The sequence below is a fragment of the Catharus ustulatus genome, chromosome 2 (assembly GCF_009819885.2).
Source record: "Catharus ustulatus isolate bCatUst1 chromosome 2, bCatUst1.pri.v2, whole genome shotgun sequence".
NCBI lineage: Eukaryota > Metazoa > Chordata > Aves > Passeriformes > Turdidae > Catharus > Catharus ustulatus.
In genome coordinates this window covers 51,687,724-51,703,630 of record NC_046222.1, presented here as the reverse complement: position 1 = coordinate 51,703,630, position 15,907 = coordinate 51,687,724, and the positions used below count along the sequence as shown (strand labels likewise).

Here is a 15,907-nt window from a genome sequence, read left to right as displayed (position 1 = left end):
GTAACCTGCAGAATTCACATGGTGATGGAAATGTATCATTGCAGAAATTGTTTTTGGACAGTCCCACACCATTCCCTATCTTTCCATCTCCTCTAATCATTTAAAGAAGCTGATGAGGTGTCTTGGTTTTGCTGGTTTTTCAAGGGCATTCAGTCATAAATCTTGATGTCACTGCTGAAGAGATGGCTAGATTTTATAACTCCTCCTCCCTTAATTGCCAAAAAAAAGTAGTTACATATTTAAGAAACAAACCTTTTGATTGAAAACCATCTTCTTAATATTGAATTGTTAGTTGTGTCCCAGGAAGCTCGCCTGAAAGTTTGGGAAAACTATGGATAATGAGGGAGACTGCAAGGGAACTCCTCATTTAATGCCTATTGAAAGTGTCACTCTGCCCTAAGGTGAAGAAAGGTCTTCCAAAACTTCACAGGTTCATGAAGAATTGTTAAGTTAGAAAGAAACAAGATACTGAGTACCAAAACTCACCCTTTCTGATAAGTATAGCATTAGAAAAAATATTTTCTTTCTCTATGCTGTCTCACTATATCTTTTCTACCTGTCTCTTAATGTAAGTCACTGTTTCTGTGAACATGCATGAAGTTAAATTATCTAGCTCAAGTGGGGTTGAGATGGGGGTAACAAAATCTTCTGCGAAGACTCTCTTTCCTGAGTTTAGTTTTACTTTGCATTAATTTGTGGATATTTAGGAAATAAACATTTGTGAAATTTGGGTCCCTCCTAGTTTTGTATTGTTTCCTGTGACAGGACGTTGTGTCAGTCCATTTCCCATATTAGCTCCATGTGGATCACCAAGGTGCCTGTTTCCCATGTCTTAGCATGCTGCAGATGAGAACAAATAGTTGCTATTTACAAACACAGACTCCGAATCAGGAAAGTTGATATTGTTTGTACAGGAAGTCATCACTTATTGTTTTAAAAATGTTCTTCATTTCCGAAATTGGAGTGATACTGACTATGAACTGGATTTAAAAAAAAAAGTCCACAATAAATCCAGTAAGTCCTTTGGTTCAGTGATGAATGTATGCTACAGCAGAAGATGATCTGGTATAGACCAAAACAAGTCACAAGGCAATGAGAAGGAGACTGCAAGTCCCACGGGTCCCAGGATGACTTGAAGCATTTCTGAAGTCCTGCTTTTGGGGGTCAAGGAGAGGCAGGCTGGTAACTTGCCTTGGAGGAGCTAGTCCTGACACCACCCTTCTTTCAGCTGGAGAGGTCACTACTGAGTTGCAGAGGGGAGTGAGTGCACAGAGTGTCTCGGCAACTCTTGACCCCACACAGCTCAGGAATTGAGACATTAAGCGAGGGAAATTAATTCTCTTAAGAGTCTTCAACTTTGCCTCAAGAAAACTGATGGCCTGACTTCTCCCATGAGCCATGGGAAAAATCTGAAATTAAGCAAAACCTCTTTGCCAATTTCTGCACTGTCTCGGACCCAAAACTGCTCGGAGCTTTGTTTTGCAAGGGAGCTGCAGCCGGACAGTAAAAAGGAAAGATTTGCAATGAACGCTCACTGCATTCATTGCAGCGAGGCATGGGGAATTTTCTGCTTGAAAAGAGATAATGATGAAATAAAGACATTTAAGAAAGACCAAATTATCAGCAGGCTGTTCTGAATCCTATGTAAATTTCCCTGGGTACAGTACTAAGGGCTTTTCTTTCAGTTTGCTTTGTCCCAATATCTCCAAGGCACTTTTCAATTGCTGGAGCTCATTCACAGTCTTCAAAAATGTGTAGTACTCTTAATTCTCTACTCTCATAATTTCTTGCCTTTGAGCAATTGCTCCCATGGTATGACAGAGGAAAAGCTTGTAAGTTCAATTACATTGATATATCAAGGTTAGGTTTTTGCATTAATTTAAGCAAACTGTGATTCAAGTTGAAGTGTTGCTATTTTCTGTGATAAGGACTGCTTTTGGCTAGTAATATACAAGAGTAAAATCTTAATTCTGCTGCAACAGAAAACAGACCACTTCTCAAAGTCAGACTGTATTTGGCTTTAGGGCAATAGCCCATTTCTTTGTCAGTTTTCTCCCTCTCCTTGTCTTTTCTCATAATCCTGCAGTGTATGTCTTCTGGTCACTTACTTTTCCTTGCAGAATGAGATGTGTTTTAAAATTAGACCTCTAGGCTGGGTTAGCTATCTATTCTCTTTCTATACTTAGCAGAGAACAAAAGGAGCTTCTGGTATGTTGTTTTCATCACTAACTTTTCAAGAGATCTGGAGAAAAAGCTTAGAATAAATTTCTTGATTTGAGACGATTTAAACCAGGTGAGGCAAATCAGAACTGTATAATCAAAGGGACAGTTCCTGAGAGCTCACCAATGCATAGAATGTCAAACATGTCCACTAGTTGTATGTGTTTGGTTTGATCTTTGTCTTGGGCTCAGCAGTCCAAAATGAAGGGCTTTACTATTAGAGAATTGTTCAAAATGTAAACCTTTGAAATCCCAAAATGTCTGGGATTCTGAGCTCATTTTCAAACACTAAAGCTGTATGCTGCAGGTTCTGCAGTGTTTTAGAACTTCCTGGGCATCTCCCTAGGAGGTGCTCCTGCTGACACATAGCTGGATCCAGACCCAGAACTGACGTACATTTAAGATTTAGCTTAAATGGATTGACTCCTGTAATCCTAAAGATACTATTGTTGCAGAACATGGAGGGTATCCAAAGAGTTCTGCAAGAGGTTTTCTTTAGATCAGAAGTATCGAAGTCAAAATAATTCAACAGGTCAAAAAAAAAAGCAGTAAGACAAAATACCCTGAGAGCTAACAGAAAGGGAGATTTTTCTTCTTTTTCCTTTTTCTTCTTATTTATGAATAACACACTGATAAAAGAACCTGCTAAGGCCTGGGAAACTCTTCCTCTCTGTGCCTTTTTTTTTGTCTTTGCTTTTGGCACAGTTTTAACATATGAGCAGTATGGTTTTGGCTTATACCGTCTGAGTCAATACTATGATAGCGCTCCTGTTATGAAGAGGAAACTTGCTGGAATTAAACTATGCTGCAGCTGTATCAAGTATGCGGACACATTTTTAGTTTCTAATGAGGTTCCTGTTACAAAACAGAGACCTCTAGGACTTGCTGACGTCAATGGCTGATAATTGCCGCGTTTTTGTCATTGCGTTGTCCATGGACTCCGTATCGCAGGACACCGAGCGGAGCATGTGCAGACCCCTTGGCAGCATCCAACACTCTGCACTCACCCCTCCATGGTCCTTCTCCCTCACCAAAGCTTCTACTGAAACAAACACCTTTCCAGGGTGACCCATCACAGTGGAGGAATACATCTGAAAGAGCATTCCTAACATCCGTTAGCCTTTCTAGGGATTGCTTGCCGAATGTAGTAATAGCTCCATTGTGGATTTCCTGGATAATACGACTATTTTTCCTGGAGATTTTTAATTGTGTTTTATTTGTGCCATGGTCCTATGTTGATGATAGCATAGTATAACTAGTCTCAAAGGAAAGCAAACCAATCTTGCCTAAAAGTTATTGTACAATTGTATTAGAAATTCTTTGTGTCTGGATGTGCTCTAGATAGAAATTAATAATCATATAAGTCCAGGTAAAAAGAAAGAAAAACAAAAAAGATAGGGAATACTTTATGTCTCAGGTTTTCTTTCAAGGTTTAGACATACTTTTTATTTGAAGAGTGTTATTTTACAGGTAAGATGAGGCAAGAATGAAACAACCTTTCTTCTAGAGTAAGACATACAAAATGGGATTGTTTTTCTTTAAGAAATTAGGCGTATGAGCCGGTTCAACAGACACATTTCCTAGGACATGATTCATCTCATGGTAAAGCAGATGTCTAAAACACTTCAGATGAGTCCCATTGCAAAATTCCCCTTTTCTCACCAGGGACAACACTAACAGTTTGGCTCCTAGCTCAATGAGAAACGTCTGTAATGGAGATGTGCAAGTGAGGCTGGAATGACTCTTGGTGTGCAAGATTCTTTTGGAATGACTTCTGAACAGCCCCAATAATTGATCTGAGATAAATAAAGTTAAGGAGGTTTAATCCTTTCAATGGAAAGGGAATGTGGCAATTGGCCCATGAACTTCAATGAAATCTGCGTGTCTGTTCTTTACTAGACTGTGGTCCTTTTCACATGCATGAGGGAAAATTATGTGAATGTGATGAAAATATTTCACCTCTTTGAGCCTGAAAAGAATCTTAAGGATGAGCCAAGTAGGTATTTTGGAAAAACTTCAGAGGATAAGCTTCTAGAGATTTCAAGGAGCTTAGATTTTCCTGCAGAGCCTATTCTTCTTGCAAATGTATGTGTAAGTCCTCTGACTTACATAGCTCTGATTATTAAAAGCAAAACAAACCCAAGAACAGTTGCTGGAGCTTGTGGAAAGAAAAACTCTCTCCATCTTTTCTGAATCTGGCATTTCAGTGTTGGCTAATTTAGTTGTTTGTGCAAACCCCATAAATAGCCTAGACAGGTTACTGATACCAGACATAATATTGCTTGTGCTAAGTCTCTTATCGAGTTTTTATCAGGCTGCCAACCAGCTTAGCAAAAAAGCTGCTATTTATGCTCTTTAACAATATAGCAAATGACCTTCATGGATTTTGTGATTTCATGAGTGCCCTTTGTGGTTTCATGTTGATTGTAACTGAGAGATATTGTAAGGAACACAGTCAACCCAGCACATAGTCATTCATTCTAAGCATAATTGAAAAATACACTGAACTGATTCTTAAAGTAACCTTTAACATACATAAATATTCTGACTGTCCAGCTTTCATTTTGCTAACCTCACAGGCAGCTCTGAAGAAAAAAGAAAAAAACAAAATTTACCCAAAACCCAAATCAATAATTCATAAAAATAAGGTCAACTCCTTAAGATTTTCCATTCCAAATCCCAATGAAGCTGAATGTATAGCCTGGATGTGGTTTTCAAGAAAGGTCAGTGTGTGATGTTCCTTTTACATTGAGAGCTTTCTGAACATAGAATTGAGTGGAGTTGGCCCAAAAGACTGCTGGTGGGAAATTCAGTCATGCCAAATGTGCTGCCAACGAGCTATGTGGGGAAGGTTCATTTACCTCCTCTCAGGAAGAAATTGGGAGGAAATGTAGTGGGAGCTAATGGTAGTAGCTGGGGTTGTGATGAGAAGGAAAGAGGAAAAAAAAAATTGCAAGGAGAGCTATTGCTTGGGGGACAGAAGAATTCCATGTTGTTGGCAAACCCTGCCAAGATGGCATAACCTGCCCTGGTGCTGCTGTGTGTCCAGCTTTGGCTAATCCAGGCTGGTAAAGCCCACACCAGATTCTGATCTTGAGGCACCAAGAGTATCCATCCCATTATGGCCTTTAAGATGGAAGCAGAATAAAATCAAAGGGAATCAGGAAAAACCTCCATGCTCATTATGAAAACAAAACTGTGCTAGGAAACACGATGCGTATTTCTTTTAATCAAAAGCAGGAAGGCATTTGGAGCACTCGGGGCCATCGATTGCCCTCTGGCCCATGGCGGAAGTCCCCGGTGATGTCAATGGGAGCTCTGCACGCGAATAGCGGGGGCACGGCGACGCCCTGGCGCACATCGCGGGGAGGCTACCAGGAGAGCTGTGACTGCGCCTGGGAGCCCACCAAGGGCAACCAGAGCCACCAGGCCTCTCTTATACAGCACTGTTCTCCAGGCGTGGCTGTGCGTTTCCGAAGAAGAAGAAGAAAGAAAAGTCGAACATGGTGTTTTATGCTGGTTTCCTGTCCCTGCCTTCGGATGGGCAGGAATCCTGTGAGGTCTGAGCTGCACAGCCCCCACTGCCTCAATATTGGCATCAGTCAGTAGTGATACTCTGTCTGCAGACAGGACCGGCAGTCCCCAGAACAGCTCTTCCTCACACTTACAATGATCTGGAGATTATGGTACAGGAAACCACTTTGCAAAGCTTGCTGGTTTTAGGCAGAAGCTCTTAATTTTGTGACAAAGACAAATGAGTCTTTGGGGAGTAGTAAATTGGTTTGTCTGGTGATGTTAAGGGGCAGGTGACCTCTTCTGTGGCTGCAGTCCCTGAAACAAAAAAGGTTCTTTTCCCCAAGGTTCATTCTTGGTCTTTCCTTGAATCGTACTGCAGAGGAAACGTCGGCCTAACAAGTCCTCAGGGCATTTTTTATTACATATGCATCCTCTATTACTCATAAGTTCCTTTTGCTGTCTCAGTGGACATTTAATACCTATTATTAAATAATACTTTGTGGCTTTCATTTCAGAAAGTTTGTATAACAGTTTCATTAAACCACTTTAGCAAAACTTTTTCAGTATCCTGGAGAACATTTGAGATCCTCTGCCTTAGGATTCTCACCAGTATAAATTAGAGCAGAATCTGTTTCTCTTCCTGTTTGATGTCTCAAACAAAAATATTATTGCATATAGTAAGAAAAGAGGATCCTAGGGGCAGAACAGTTTGATGACCCTGGGAAGTGCATATCATGCTTTTGAAAGACAAGCAAAAGTAACTTACTTGAAGAACTACTTGAGTGAACATAGGTCAACACGCAGAAGTTTGGGGCCAGAACACTTGAATCAAGTGTTGCAGTTTGAGGTTTTATAAGGGATTGGTTCTTGCTAGCTTTACTAATTTCTTATCCAAGAAAGATTTCCATTGTTATTTCTAAGATTTTTGACTGAGTGAAAATAATGGGATTTGCCTGAAAAAACATTAGAGCTGTAGATAAGCACAGAATTCAGATCTTAATGTTCCACTTTTTTTAGGAGTTAAAAGCCAAACCTTATGTGAATTTGGAGGTAGTCTATCTGTGATGTGAGTCAAACTGAAACTTCAGATCTGAACACCTGCAAAGAAGATTTGGAGCCAGAGCCTGTGGCCTGAGCCCCTCTTTGTTAAGTGGTCCGAACAATAGCGGCAGCAATGTTCCCTGTTCCCAGCGCAAGCTATTTATGACAAAGCCCTTTGTTAAAGGGATCGTTCAAGGGACGGTAAATTACTCTGCCAAGCTTTAGTTTTGAGTCAAGAGGAATTGATGTTTTCCTGGCATTTTCATTTACCTTGTCACATAAAAAAGAGACACATAGGTATTGTGATAGTGGGAAGGAGGAGAAGAATTAACTCTCTCTAGTCCATATTCTTAGAGATGAAAATACAACTGGATAAACACAGTAGATTCTTCCTCAGTGTGAATTTTTCCTACCAATTTCCTTGCAGACAGCGGGAAGGTGTACTTTGCAGGGGGTTCCTGATAAGTCGATTTTGGCTCCCTTCCTATATATTTACTTTTCCCGGTGATAAAAAGGTACAAATGCCATGAAATATGAAGCACATATCTCAGCAGTAGAGGCATTGCTGTAATGGAAAAAATGGACTTCAACTGTCCCAAAATTTAAAGAAGATTTCAAAATACTGACACTGATATTGAATGATAAATATATCTTTAAATACTTAATAATAATTTGATGAACATGTTTAGACAAAAGTAAATGGAAGATTTGGGGATTTTGTTTAGCTTTCATTACGGACAGGGCTAATCTGTTTTTTCAGTCTGAATGCAGGGTTACAATTCCCATACACTACCTTAAGGTTTCACATATTAACCTTTATTTTTCTTCTTTTGCAGATACAAGCAATCCATTTGTAGAGATGCACAGTGATATACCTAAAATAATAAACATGGCTGTAGGAAGAGAAATGATAATTCCATGCAGAGTCACAGCACCAGACATTGCTGTTACTTTAAAAAAGGTATGGCTATCCAAGCATGCTCTGAAAGTGTTACTGTGGATGATGTTTTTGTTTGTTTGTTTACAGCTATTGTAATGCTTTTGAAAGATTTTAACAATTTAATATTTCTTATGCGATATTTCTGGGTGTGGGTGTGTTCAGAAATATTTCAACCCCGGAGGCTTCATTTTGTGTTGCATAGAAGGGCTTCATCAAATCTCCTGCAAAGGGTGGGAATTTTCTGAAGAAACTTAAACTTTTCATACTGCTTTATTAAATCCTCTCTGGCAAAGGTTTCTTAAGCCCGGGAAGGAATTTCTTGTTAGGAGAAGAGATTTCCTCCCACCTCTTCCCCTGCCCTTCCTCCCTTTTCCTCTTCTGTCCTCTGGAATAGCCAGTGAGTCCCTGGAGACTTGCTGTGGCTGTACAAGGATCTCTGCAAGCCTTTGCCCTACCTCACTCCCACCAGAGACTTTGCTGCTTCCTTTTGCATATGAGCACACTTAGACAAGGGATGGCTTTTCTTTGTGGGGAATCTTTGCAGGCAAACTGCAAAGTTTGATGTGGTGGGACTAGTTTTAGGGGGAAAAAAAGATATTTCCATGTTTTGGGAAAACATTTGTCTCCTAGGTGCCTTAAGAGTTACATGGACAGCTAACTGAACCATATGTATGTAATAAAGTACCTGGTATCAAGACAGAGAATGGGGCATTTTTTAAAGTTACTTTTTTTTTTTTTTTTGCTTAAAAATTAGGTGGCTGTGGCAAAGAAGTTTAATTTCTAAATAAAGGGAGTTATGTACACAGTGGCAATGAAAGCTCATCACTGTTAAAAGGAAAAGAGGTTTGTCTCTTTATAGACTAAAATGCAATTCCCAAATACCACTGTAAGATGCTTATCTAGTGCAGCACAAGCCTTTGATAATTCTTTGACTGCAGAGCTTTACACCACCACCAAATTTTATCCATTCTTTCAAGTGCTGCTTTGCCACTATATATACTGATTTTGCTGCTTGGTTTTCACCTATTAAATCCCATGAAAGAGAACAAAATGCAAAGAAAAGAAAGTGGTCTGACCCAGGAAGTTACCTTATGTGTGCAGACACACACACACACACACAAACACGCAAACACACAGAGTTCTCCTGCAAGAAGATCCACAAGGTTGTGTGGTAGTAGAATCAAAAGCGAGTGAGATTTAGCATTCCATAGAAGGGGTGTTTTAAAGGGGGAAATTATTTGGGAACTGTAGTGTTGCATCTGAAATCTCAGCAGATTAAATTTCTAGCTGAGAAAATTCCTGTCAAGTTTCTCTTACTAAACAATATTTTTAAAATTCTCCTTATTTGGAGAAGATTGAAACATAGCTACTCTCTTTTTTTTCTTATCAACTTGCCTTTAGCTTGGGCTTCTAGTGTAAGGCACTTTACACCATCAAAACCAGATGTAATACTCTCAGAAGGAGAAGGAGGAGGTGGAGCCAACTCTTGAAAGAAAAGGATTGGTTGCTTACATGTTTTGCATTCCAGGAAAAATAAATGTGTTCCCTAATTAATCCTAGAATTTCCTGAAGCATGTAAGCTACAATGCATTACATCATGTCTTACTTTATTTATCTTCTGTGACACCCTTATATGAAGATTCCAGCAAGGTTCTACTCACATAGCAATTAAGAGATGCGTAAAATGCATTCCACAGCTGCAGGCATACTACTGCTGGAGAAAGGGCAAGAGCTATTTTGTGTTTTCCATCAGTGATAAAGGAATAATCCCCATAATGCAGTCCTCTGGAACTGGAAAGAAAATCCCAGCTTTAGTGTCATTAGGTTCTGCCTTCTATATTGCCAGGAACTAAAAATGCAAAATATTTTTAATAATCTCTCTCTTCTGGAAGGACTCCCTACAGCTGCATGAGCACTGCCTCCAGTATTTGTTTGCAGCTCTAGTTCTTAATTTTAGTGGACCAATGTGGGAAAGGTTTATTATCCATCTTCAACACTACGAATTATTTTTTACTCAAACTTCATCTTTTACCTTAGTCAAACCTTTTTAGATACATTATTACTTTCATTTTCAGGCTGAACAGCTGTGCAGATTGTGTTTTATAGCATGGCAATCAAATACAACATAGGAGGGGGGTCTTCAATAATCAAGAAGCTGATAAAACATGGTCTGGGAAATGGGGATGAAGCTTTCAATTCTTATTTCAAATTTAGCCTTCAGGTCCCAATATAACCTTTATCTGCAGCAGCTGATGGCCTTTTCCTTGTATGAAGAATTGTGAAATCAATTCATAGTTTTGGTCTAATGCTTAATAGTTAGATATTCAGAACCTCTGAAACCATCATTCCTATCAACATGATCCTGGCAGCCACATTCATGATCCATAAAATAAGATCAACCTTATTGCAAGTGAACTGTGCACTTCTCTTACCTCTTCACTTGCTCTTATCTTGATAAATGGAGACAGTATCACGTTTTGATACAATAATTTAATCCATCTGTTTACTGAGAATCCTTTTGGATCCTCTGTCATAAAATACATGACATTCATAGGAATAGAAGTAAATGAGCTTCAGTACAAGGGAGAAAAAGTGGAAAAACCCCAAGAGATGTTGTGAATGATATACCTGGACAATCTGAATTCTTAATAATTCCATCTTATCCTTCCCAAATTGGTGGAAGAAAAAAAAACATGAAAGAAAAGACAAGCATCTAAGAGTCTAATGTATGTTTTTATTAAATTTTAGTGTCTCTTTCCAATACAATTTGCCTTTGGAGGTGCAAGGAACCACAGCTTGACTGTAACTCTAGACCATATGCACATACACAGTATGTGGCTGTACTGTGTTAGTGCCACAAGGTACCAAAAACATTGATTGAGCAAAGAGGGAGGCAGAGCCTATACCAAAAATAGCTGCACTTGAAACAAAGTACAAAGAAGGTAAAAGGCCAAGAATGCACTGGGAACCACAGTGATATGGTTCACACAGATTAGTATGTAGACAATAAATTCCATGTTTACTGCAGCCGTCGCAACAAGCTGATTCTTTGAATGCCTCTGAATCGCTGTTGGTTCCCATCTGAAAGCTATTATTGTGGCTGAATTTATCCTCTGCTGCTTCAGTGGAAGTCTCACTGTTACAGTGCAGAGCACAGTGTTTCTTCCTAGGTTTTCTACTTCTCTTTGTGATGATGGAGTTGCCAAGATTCTTGACAAGGCCTTGAACTACACTGGCTGTGCTCTCCATTAGGGACAGGACCAAATGAGCTCCGGAGATCCCTTCCAACCTATATGATTGTGTGATTCTTGGATCCTCTGTCTTGAACCATCCCTGCAGTGATCAGCATGGTGATCTAGTTGTGGTCTGGAAGCTGATTTAGGGCAGAGCAGAATGACTGTGGCTCTCTGAGAGTGGGAAACAGCTAATCTGAACCAATGGGGCTGGCAGAGAGCAGCATAGAGAAGAGCTGGGTAAGAAACTGAAGCAAGCAGGGAGAGAGGGTAAAGCTGTGAAGGGGTGTAGGCTGGGCACCCAACTTCCATCCATCTTCTCGTCTGAGACAAAGCCCTGGAACTTCCACCCTCCAAAAGGGACTTGTTGCAGCATCTTGGGTTTTTCCCCTTGAGATGTGGTCAGACACCAGCTGTGTCACAGTGGTCTTTTGTTAGTCAGAGACCTCAGTTTTCTGAAGTTTTCCTTCGAGTAACTTAGTCTTGTGTTATGCTTTCACAGGTGACTGAGTGGAACAACTTAGTCTCAGAGCTGAAAAAAAAATATAGAGAAAAGATGTAGCTCTAGTGGTTTTGAGAGGTGTCAGATGAGTAAACTGTACAGGCAAATATTTGCCTCCAGGATAAGTAAGCCTAGTGGATATCCAGACAACTCACAAAATTACAAGTTGCAAAATAGAACTCTTCTGAGTGTTTCGGTTACTTTTGTATTCCTGGAGTATGGCTAATACAAAGTCAGTAGTACATCAATTAAGCAATGAATGTGCAGTGACTGCATTCCCTGGGAAATATCAGTTTGGGAAGGCTCTGACCCTCTGTCTTCACTTTCTTCATGAAAACCTATACAGAAATATGCTCAGAAATAGTTTGGTTTCCACCAAAGCAGCAAAGCAGCAAAATCCAATTGAAGCTCTTGAAAACATAACTATGAACTAGTTAAACCAAAGTTGAATGGTTTTTTTTGTTTAGAGCAGCAATGGCAACAGGGCTTATAGGGACCAAGATATTGTTGAATAGTAGCAAGCAAGCTGTAGTGTCATGTGCTTTACTTGTGTGTGTGCTACGCACACTTCCCTGTGATTTGCATGCTTATTATAGCATCTTATCGGCTGTTGTAAAGATAAGGAATTCTACCACGTCATTTTGTACTCTGTATTTGTTGTTCATTGATTCATCATGCACTTAGTCATTTTGGAGGAAATGGCACGAGATGAGTGAATGTAATCTCGAGGGTGTTTTTCTGCATGGGCTGAGCAAGCAGCATTGAGGGTGCCACATTGCAGAGGGAAGCTGTGTACCACATGGGAAGGAGACAGACATTCATGCTTCCCCCAGCCTCTGACAGCCACCCATGCTGGCTTTGCTTGTAGGAAGGAAAGGGCATGTTTCATAAGTCACATAAGTCCTCTGCTCAAATAAAGGGGAAGAAAGAGATGACGGGACACAGTGAGACTGGTGCACAGTGGGAAGTGATGGACTGCAAGGTGCTTAGTTGATCCAGGGATCTTTCCTTATGACCATAATTCATTTCAACTCTGCTCTGCACCATCTTGAAAAATATCTTATTTTTACAATTAAGGCAGGTGTTATCAAAGTAGAGTCATATCCAGGCTTTGAACCCATGGCTGATCTCTGTGCTATCCAAATTATGACACTTATTCCATCAGTAAGGTATACAAAATAGAATTATCTGAAAACAAGAAGTTTTGTCTGACCTTCAATGGTTATGTTAGGCTTTAATTTTTCAGGTTTTCTTGATACCTTATTAAAATGGGGCTTAAAGTGCAAAGGATCATAATGTAGAAGATAACTTGTACTGCTGACAAAGTGAACATTTGATCCCACAGGGCAATAGTTTTTTTGTTTGTTTTTTAAGTCTTTTAGGCAAAATAAATATGATGTGTATGGAATTGAATCCTGGCAGGAATTTCCTAAAGCCTCAAAATGACAGCAAATTAAATTAATTTGCAATCTCCATTGAAAATTGTGTATTTGTTTCTCTGTGGTGAAATCAGGACACTTAATTGCAAAGGCTCCTGGAGATGAGCACTTTAGCTGCCAACCAGGAGCCAACAGAACAGCAGCCCAAGTGCTGAAGCTAATGTTACTGTCAATCTATTGTGTCATAAATTACATCCTGTTGTAAATAATGAAATCCTGGAAACAAATGCAACATTCTCATTCTTCACCCAGGTTTTTTCTCTGTTTTGTGATGAAAATGGGACTTGAAAAAACCACATCATTAAATGTCATCCTTTTCATGTTGATTGGCATTTTTGGGTGCTTTTTCCCCCTTCCCTTTTTTCACTAGGCTAGGTTGATTAGAGAGTAGACATGTGGATGAGCTGTTTTTATGATGTATGTTTGGCACTTCCAGATTCCACGAGAAACCCTAACTCCTGATGGCAAGACAATAATCTGGGACAGCATGCAAGGCTTCAGAATACCTAAGGCAACTTACAAATTCATTGGACTCCTGAGCTGTGAGACAACTGTCGGTGGGCACACGTACAGCACCAAGTACCTAACGCACAGAGAAAGTAGGTGGCATTCTCCACTCCCCACCTCTCAGAAAACACCCTGCCCTGCTGGCATTGCTAATTGTTCTCCCTCTTTGTCACATGCAGCCAACACAATTTTTGATGTTCAGTTAAGCACCCCACGTCTTGTCAAGCTGCTGAAGGGAGACAGCCTGGCAATTAACTGCACCGTCACTGCAGCCTGGAACACCAGAGTGCAGATGACATGGACTTACCCCGGAGAGGTGAGTGCTGTGGTTGGAAAGAAGAAACCAGAGGTTTCCCACAGATCATGCTGCATCTAGCATCCCAGGAGGAATCCTGCTTCGGAATGCTTGCCGTTGTTTGCATTCCATCATTTTGACCCTTGCTGACTTGTCTCTTAAGGTTTCTTTTTTTTCCTTCTGATGCTTAATTTCATAAGTAAACATGTTTACACAATGTGCTCTGGATATGTTGCATAATCAAGAGCGAATGCTAGAATTGTTTCATCTCTGTGAGCTTCTTTTCAACCTGATGAAACAGGGAAAATTTATCACCCCGACCCAGGCTGTGACATAGAAGTTTTCAGTGAGACTGTCTTCTCAACATGTTCATTTGAAAGACTGGCAGACAGTCAGGCACCCGATTCGAGCATGTTTAGAAAAGATATTTTGATTTAACTAGCCAAAATCTCATTTGTTAAGTGTCACACGAACAATCCTCTTGTTTTGACAACTACAGGAATGATCTTGAATGGTCTTCGCCTCCCACATTGGGAGCATCCTCATAAATATTTGTCACTTACAGAATAACTGCCAGGGAGCCCGTGTAAAACTGATAAGAAATTTGACATTAGCTTAAGGTTTACAACTCCCATTCCTTTCATGTCAGTTTGATTTATGCTGGTGATTCAAGTCAAGATCATTTATTATGCCACTCATTGTATCTAATCACAGGCTGAAATTATGATTGCATTATATAGGGAAGATTAATGCAATTATTTATTGCTTACTGTAGCCATTTTCCCTGGCATTTTTTCACCTCAGAAATAAACAACTTAGCAACAAGAAATGCTCCAAATATATTATATTGCTTGTTGCTGCCCTACCAAGCCCTATCTGGGCACCACATTTGTGGAATTGTGCTTTGTTTTTATTTAGATGGTAACTGAAGGGTGCTCAGTGTTTATAACACATCAACAATGTCTTGGGTTAAATAAACTTTGAGGCCAAATGCTGAGGGGGGGTTGCAGGAAATAACTCCTCAGAGTCACATTATCTTCAGTTCCACCCTACTATTCCCTTGCCAAATCTAGTCCCTTTTCCGTCTGTAGCATTTCCAGGATTCTCCTCTCCTTGTGTTAATGTCCTTTTCTTCTATGTGTCTGCTTCCTATGGCACTGAATCCAGGCACCAAACTATGTGCTGCTCAGGGATTTTTAGGAGCAGTGCTGGACAATGGCAATGGGGAGCTGGGCATGTTGACTATACAAAAGGGAGGATCTTCCTCTGGAAAGTACTAGTTTGGATGCCATGACAACCTGGGTGAAGACAGGGATGAATTGCCCTATGAGGTTGCTTATATTTTTTATTGCTGTCCCTCCAGAAATGTTAAACACCTTTGCTCATCTGTGCTATACAAAGGCATCTGAGTTTTTTTTACTAAGTTATGGTGGCAGTACAGAAAAATACAACTCTTAATAATGATGAATATTGGTTTGATTAAGCTCTTTCTTATTAATTTCTTTGGCTTTTATAGACAAGGAAAAGAGGTTCTGTAACGCAGCGCATCGACCAGAAGAATTCAGAGGCCAACATCTTTTACAGCATCCTCGTTGTCGACAGAGTGCGGGATGTTGACAAGGGCCAGTACACCTGCCATGTGAAGAGCGGGCCATCGATCAAGGCCGTCAACACAACTGTCATTGTTTATGGTAAGAAGTGGGGCACATTTGTAGAATACTCAGTGCTCACGCACCAAGGTCAGTCATGTGACAGTTTTACATCGTGACACGAGGTGGAAGAGAATTTGTAGCACATTCATCATGGGCAGAAGAAGGGAAACGAGGGAAGGAGGAGCTGCAGGAGGGAAAACATGTGCCATTTCTCCCATGACTATTTTGTACTGTTGCCAATAGACATGTTGATTTTCAGTTTCATCACTTTTGTCTGCTAAGTATTGTGATAGCGCTGTCCTCAGTCAGTTCTGGCAGATACAATCAGGAAACTCTAGTTTGGGGGGAAAAAGAAGGTACAAGCGTAATTTAAATGGAAGAATCCCACTTCCTCTTCTATGGTACTTATACATTCATTTCTATGAAAAAAAAATAAAAATAAATATCCTAACTCTACATGGAGCTGGTACTGGTAGACCATTCAAAAGATGCAAATCATTTGTTTTACAGCAGGACCCTTGATCAAGTTCCCTAGGGTTTCTGGGCCTCCTGTGAAATATAG

At 40.1% G+C, this 15,907-nt stretch overlaps 1 protein-coding gene across 1 annotated transcript in view; it reads left to right on the top strand.

The window, feature by feature from the left end:
* FLT1 (fms related receptor tyrosine kinase 1) overlaps positions 1–15,907 on the top strand; it is a 108,448-nt gene that overhangs the window by 18,724 nt on the left and 73,817 nt on the right. Inside the window, exons 4-7 of the mRNA XM_033051785.1 lie at positions 7,614–7,738; positions 13,328–13,490; positions 13,578–13,714; positions 15,210–15,384. Coding sequence (XP_032907676.1) covers positions 7,614–7,738; positions 13,328–13,490; positions 13,578–13,714; positions 15,210–15,384 — 600 coding nt within the window. The remainder of the gene's footprint in view (positions 1–7,613; positions 7,739–13,327; positions 13,491–13,577; positions 13,715–15,209; positions 15,385–15,907) is intronic.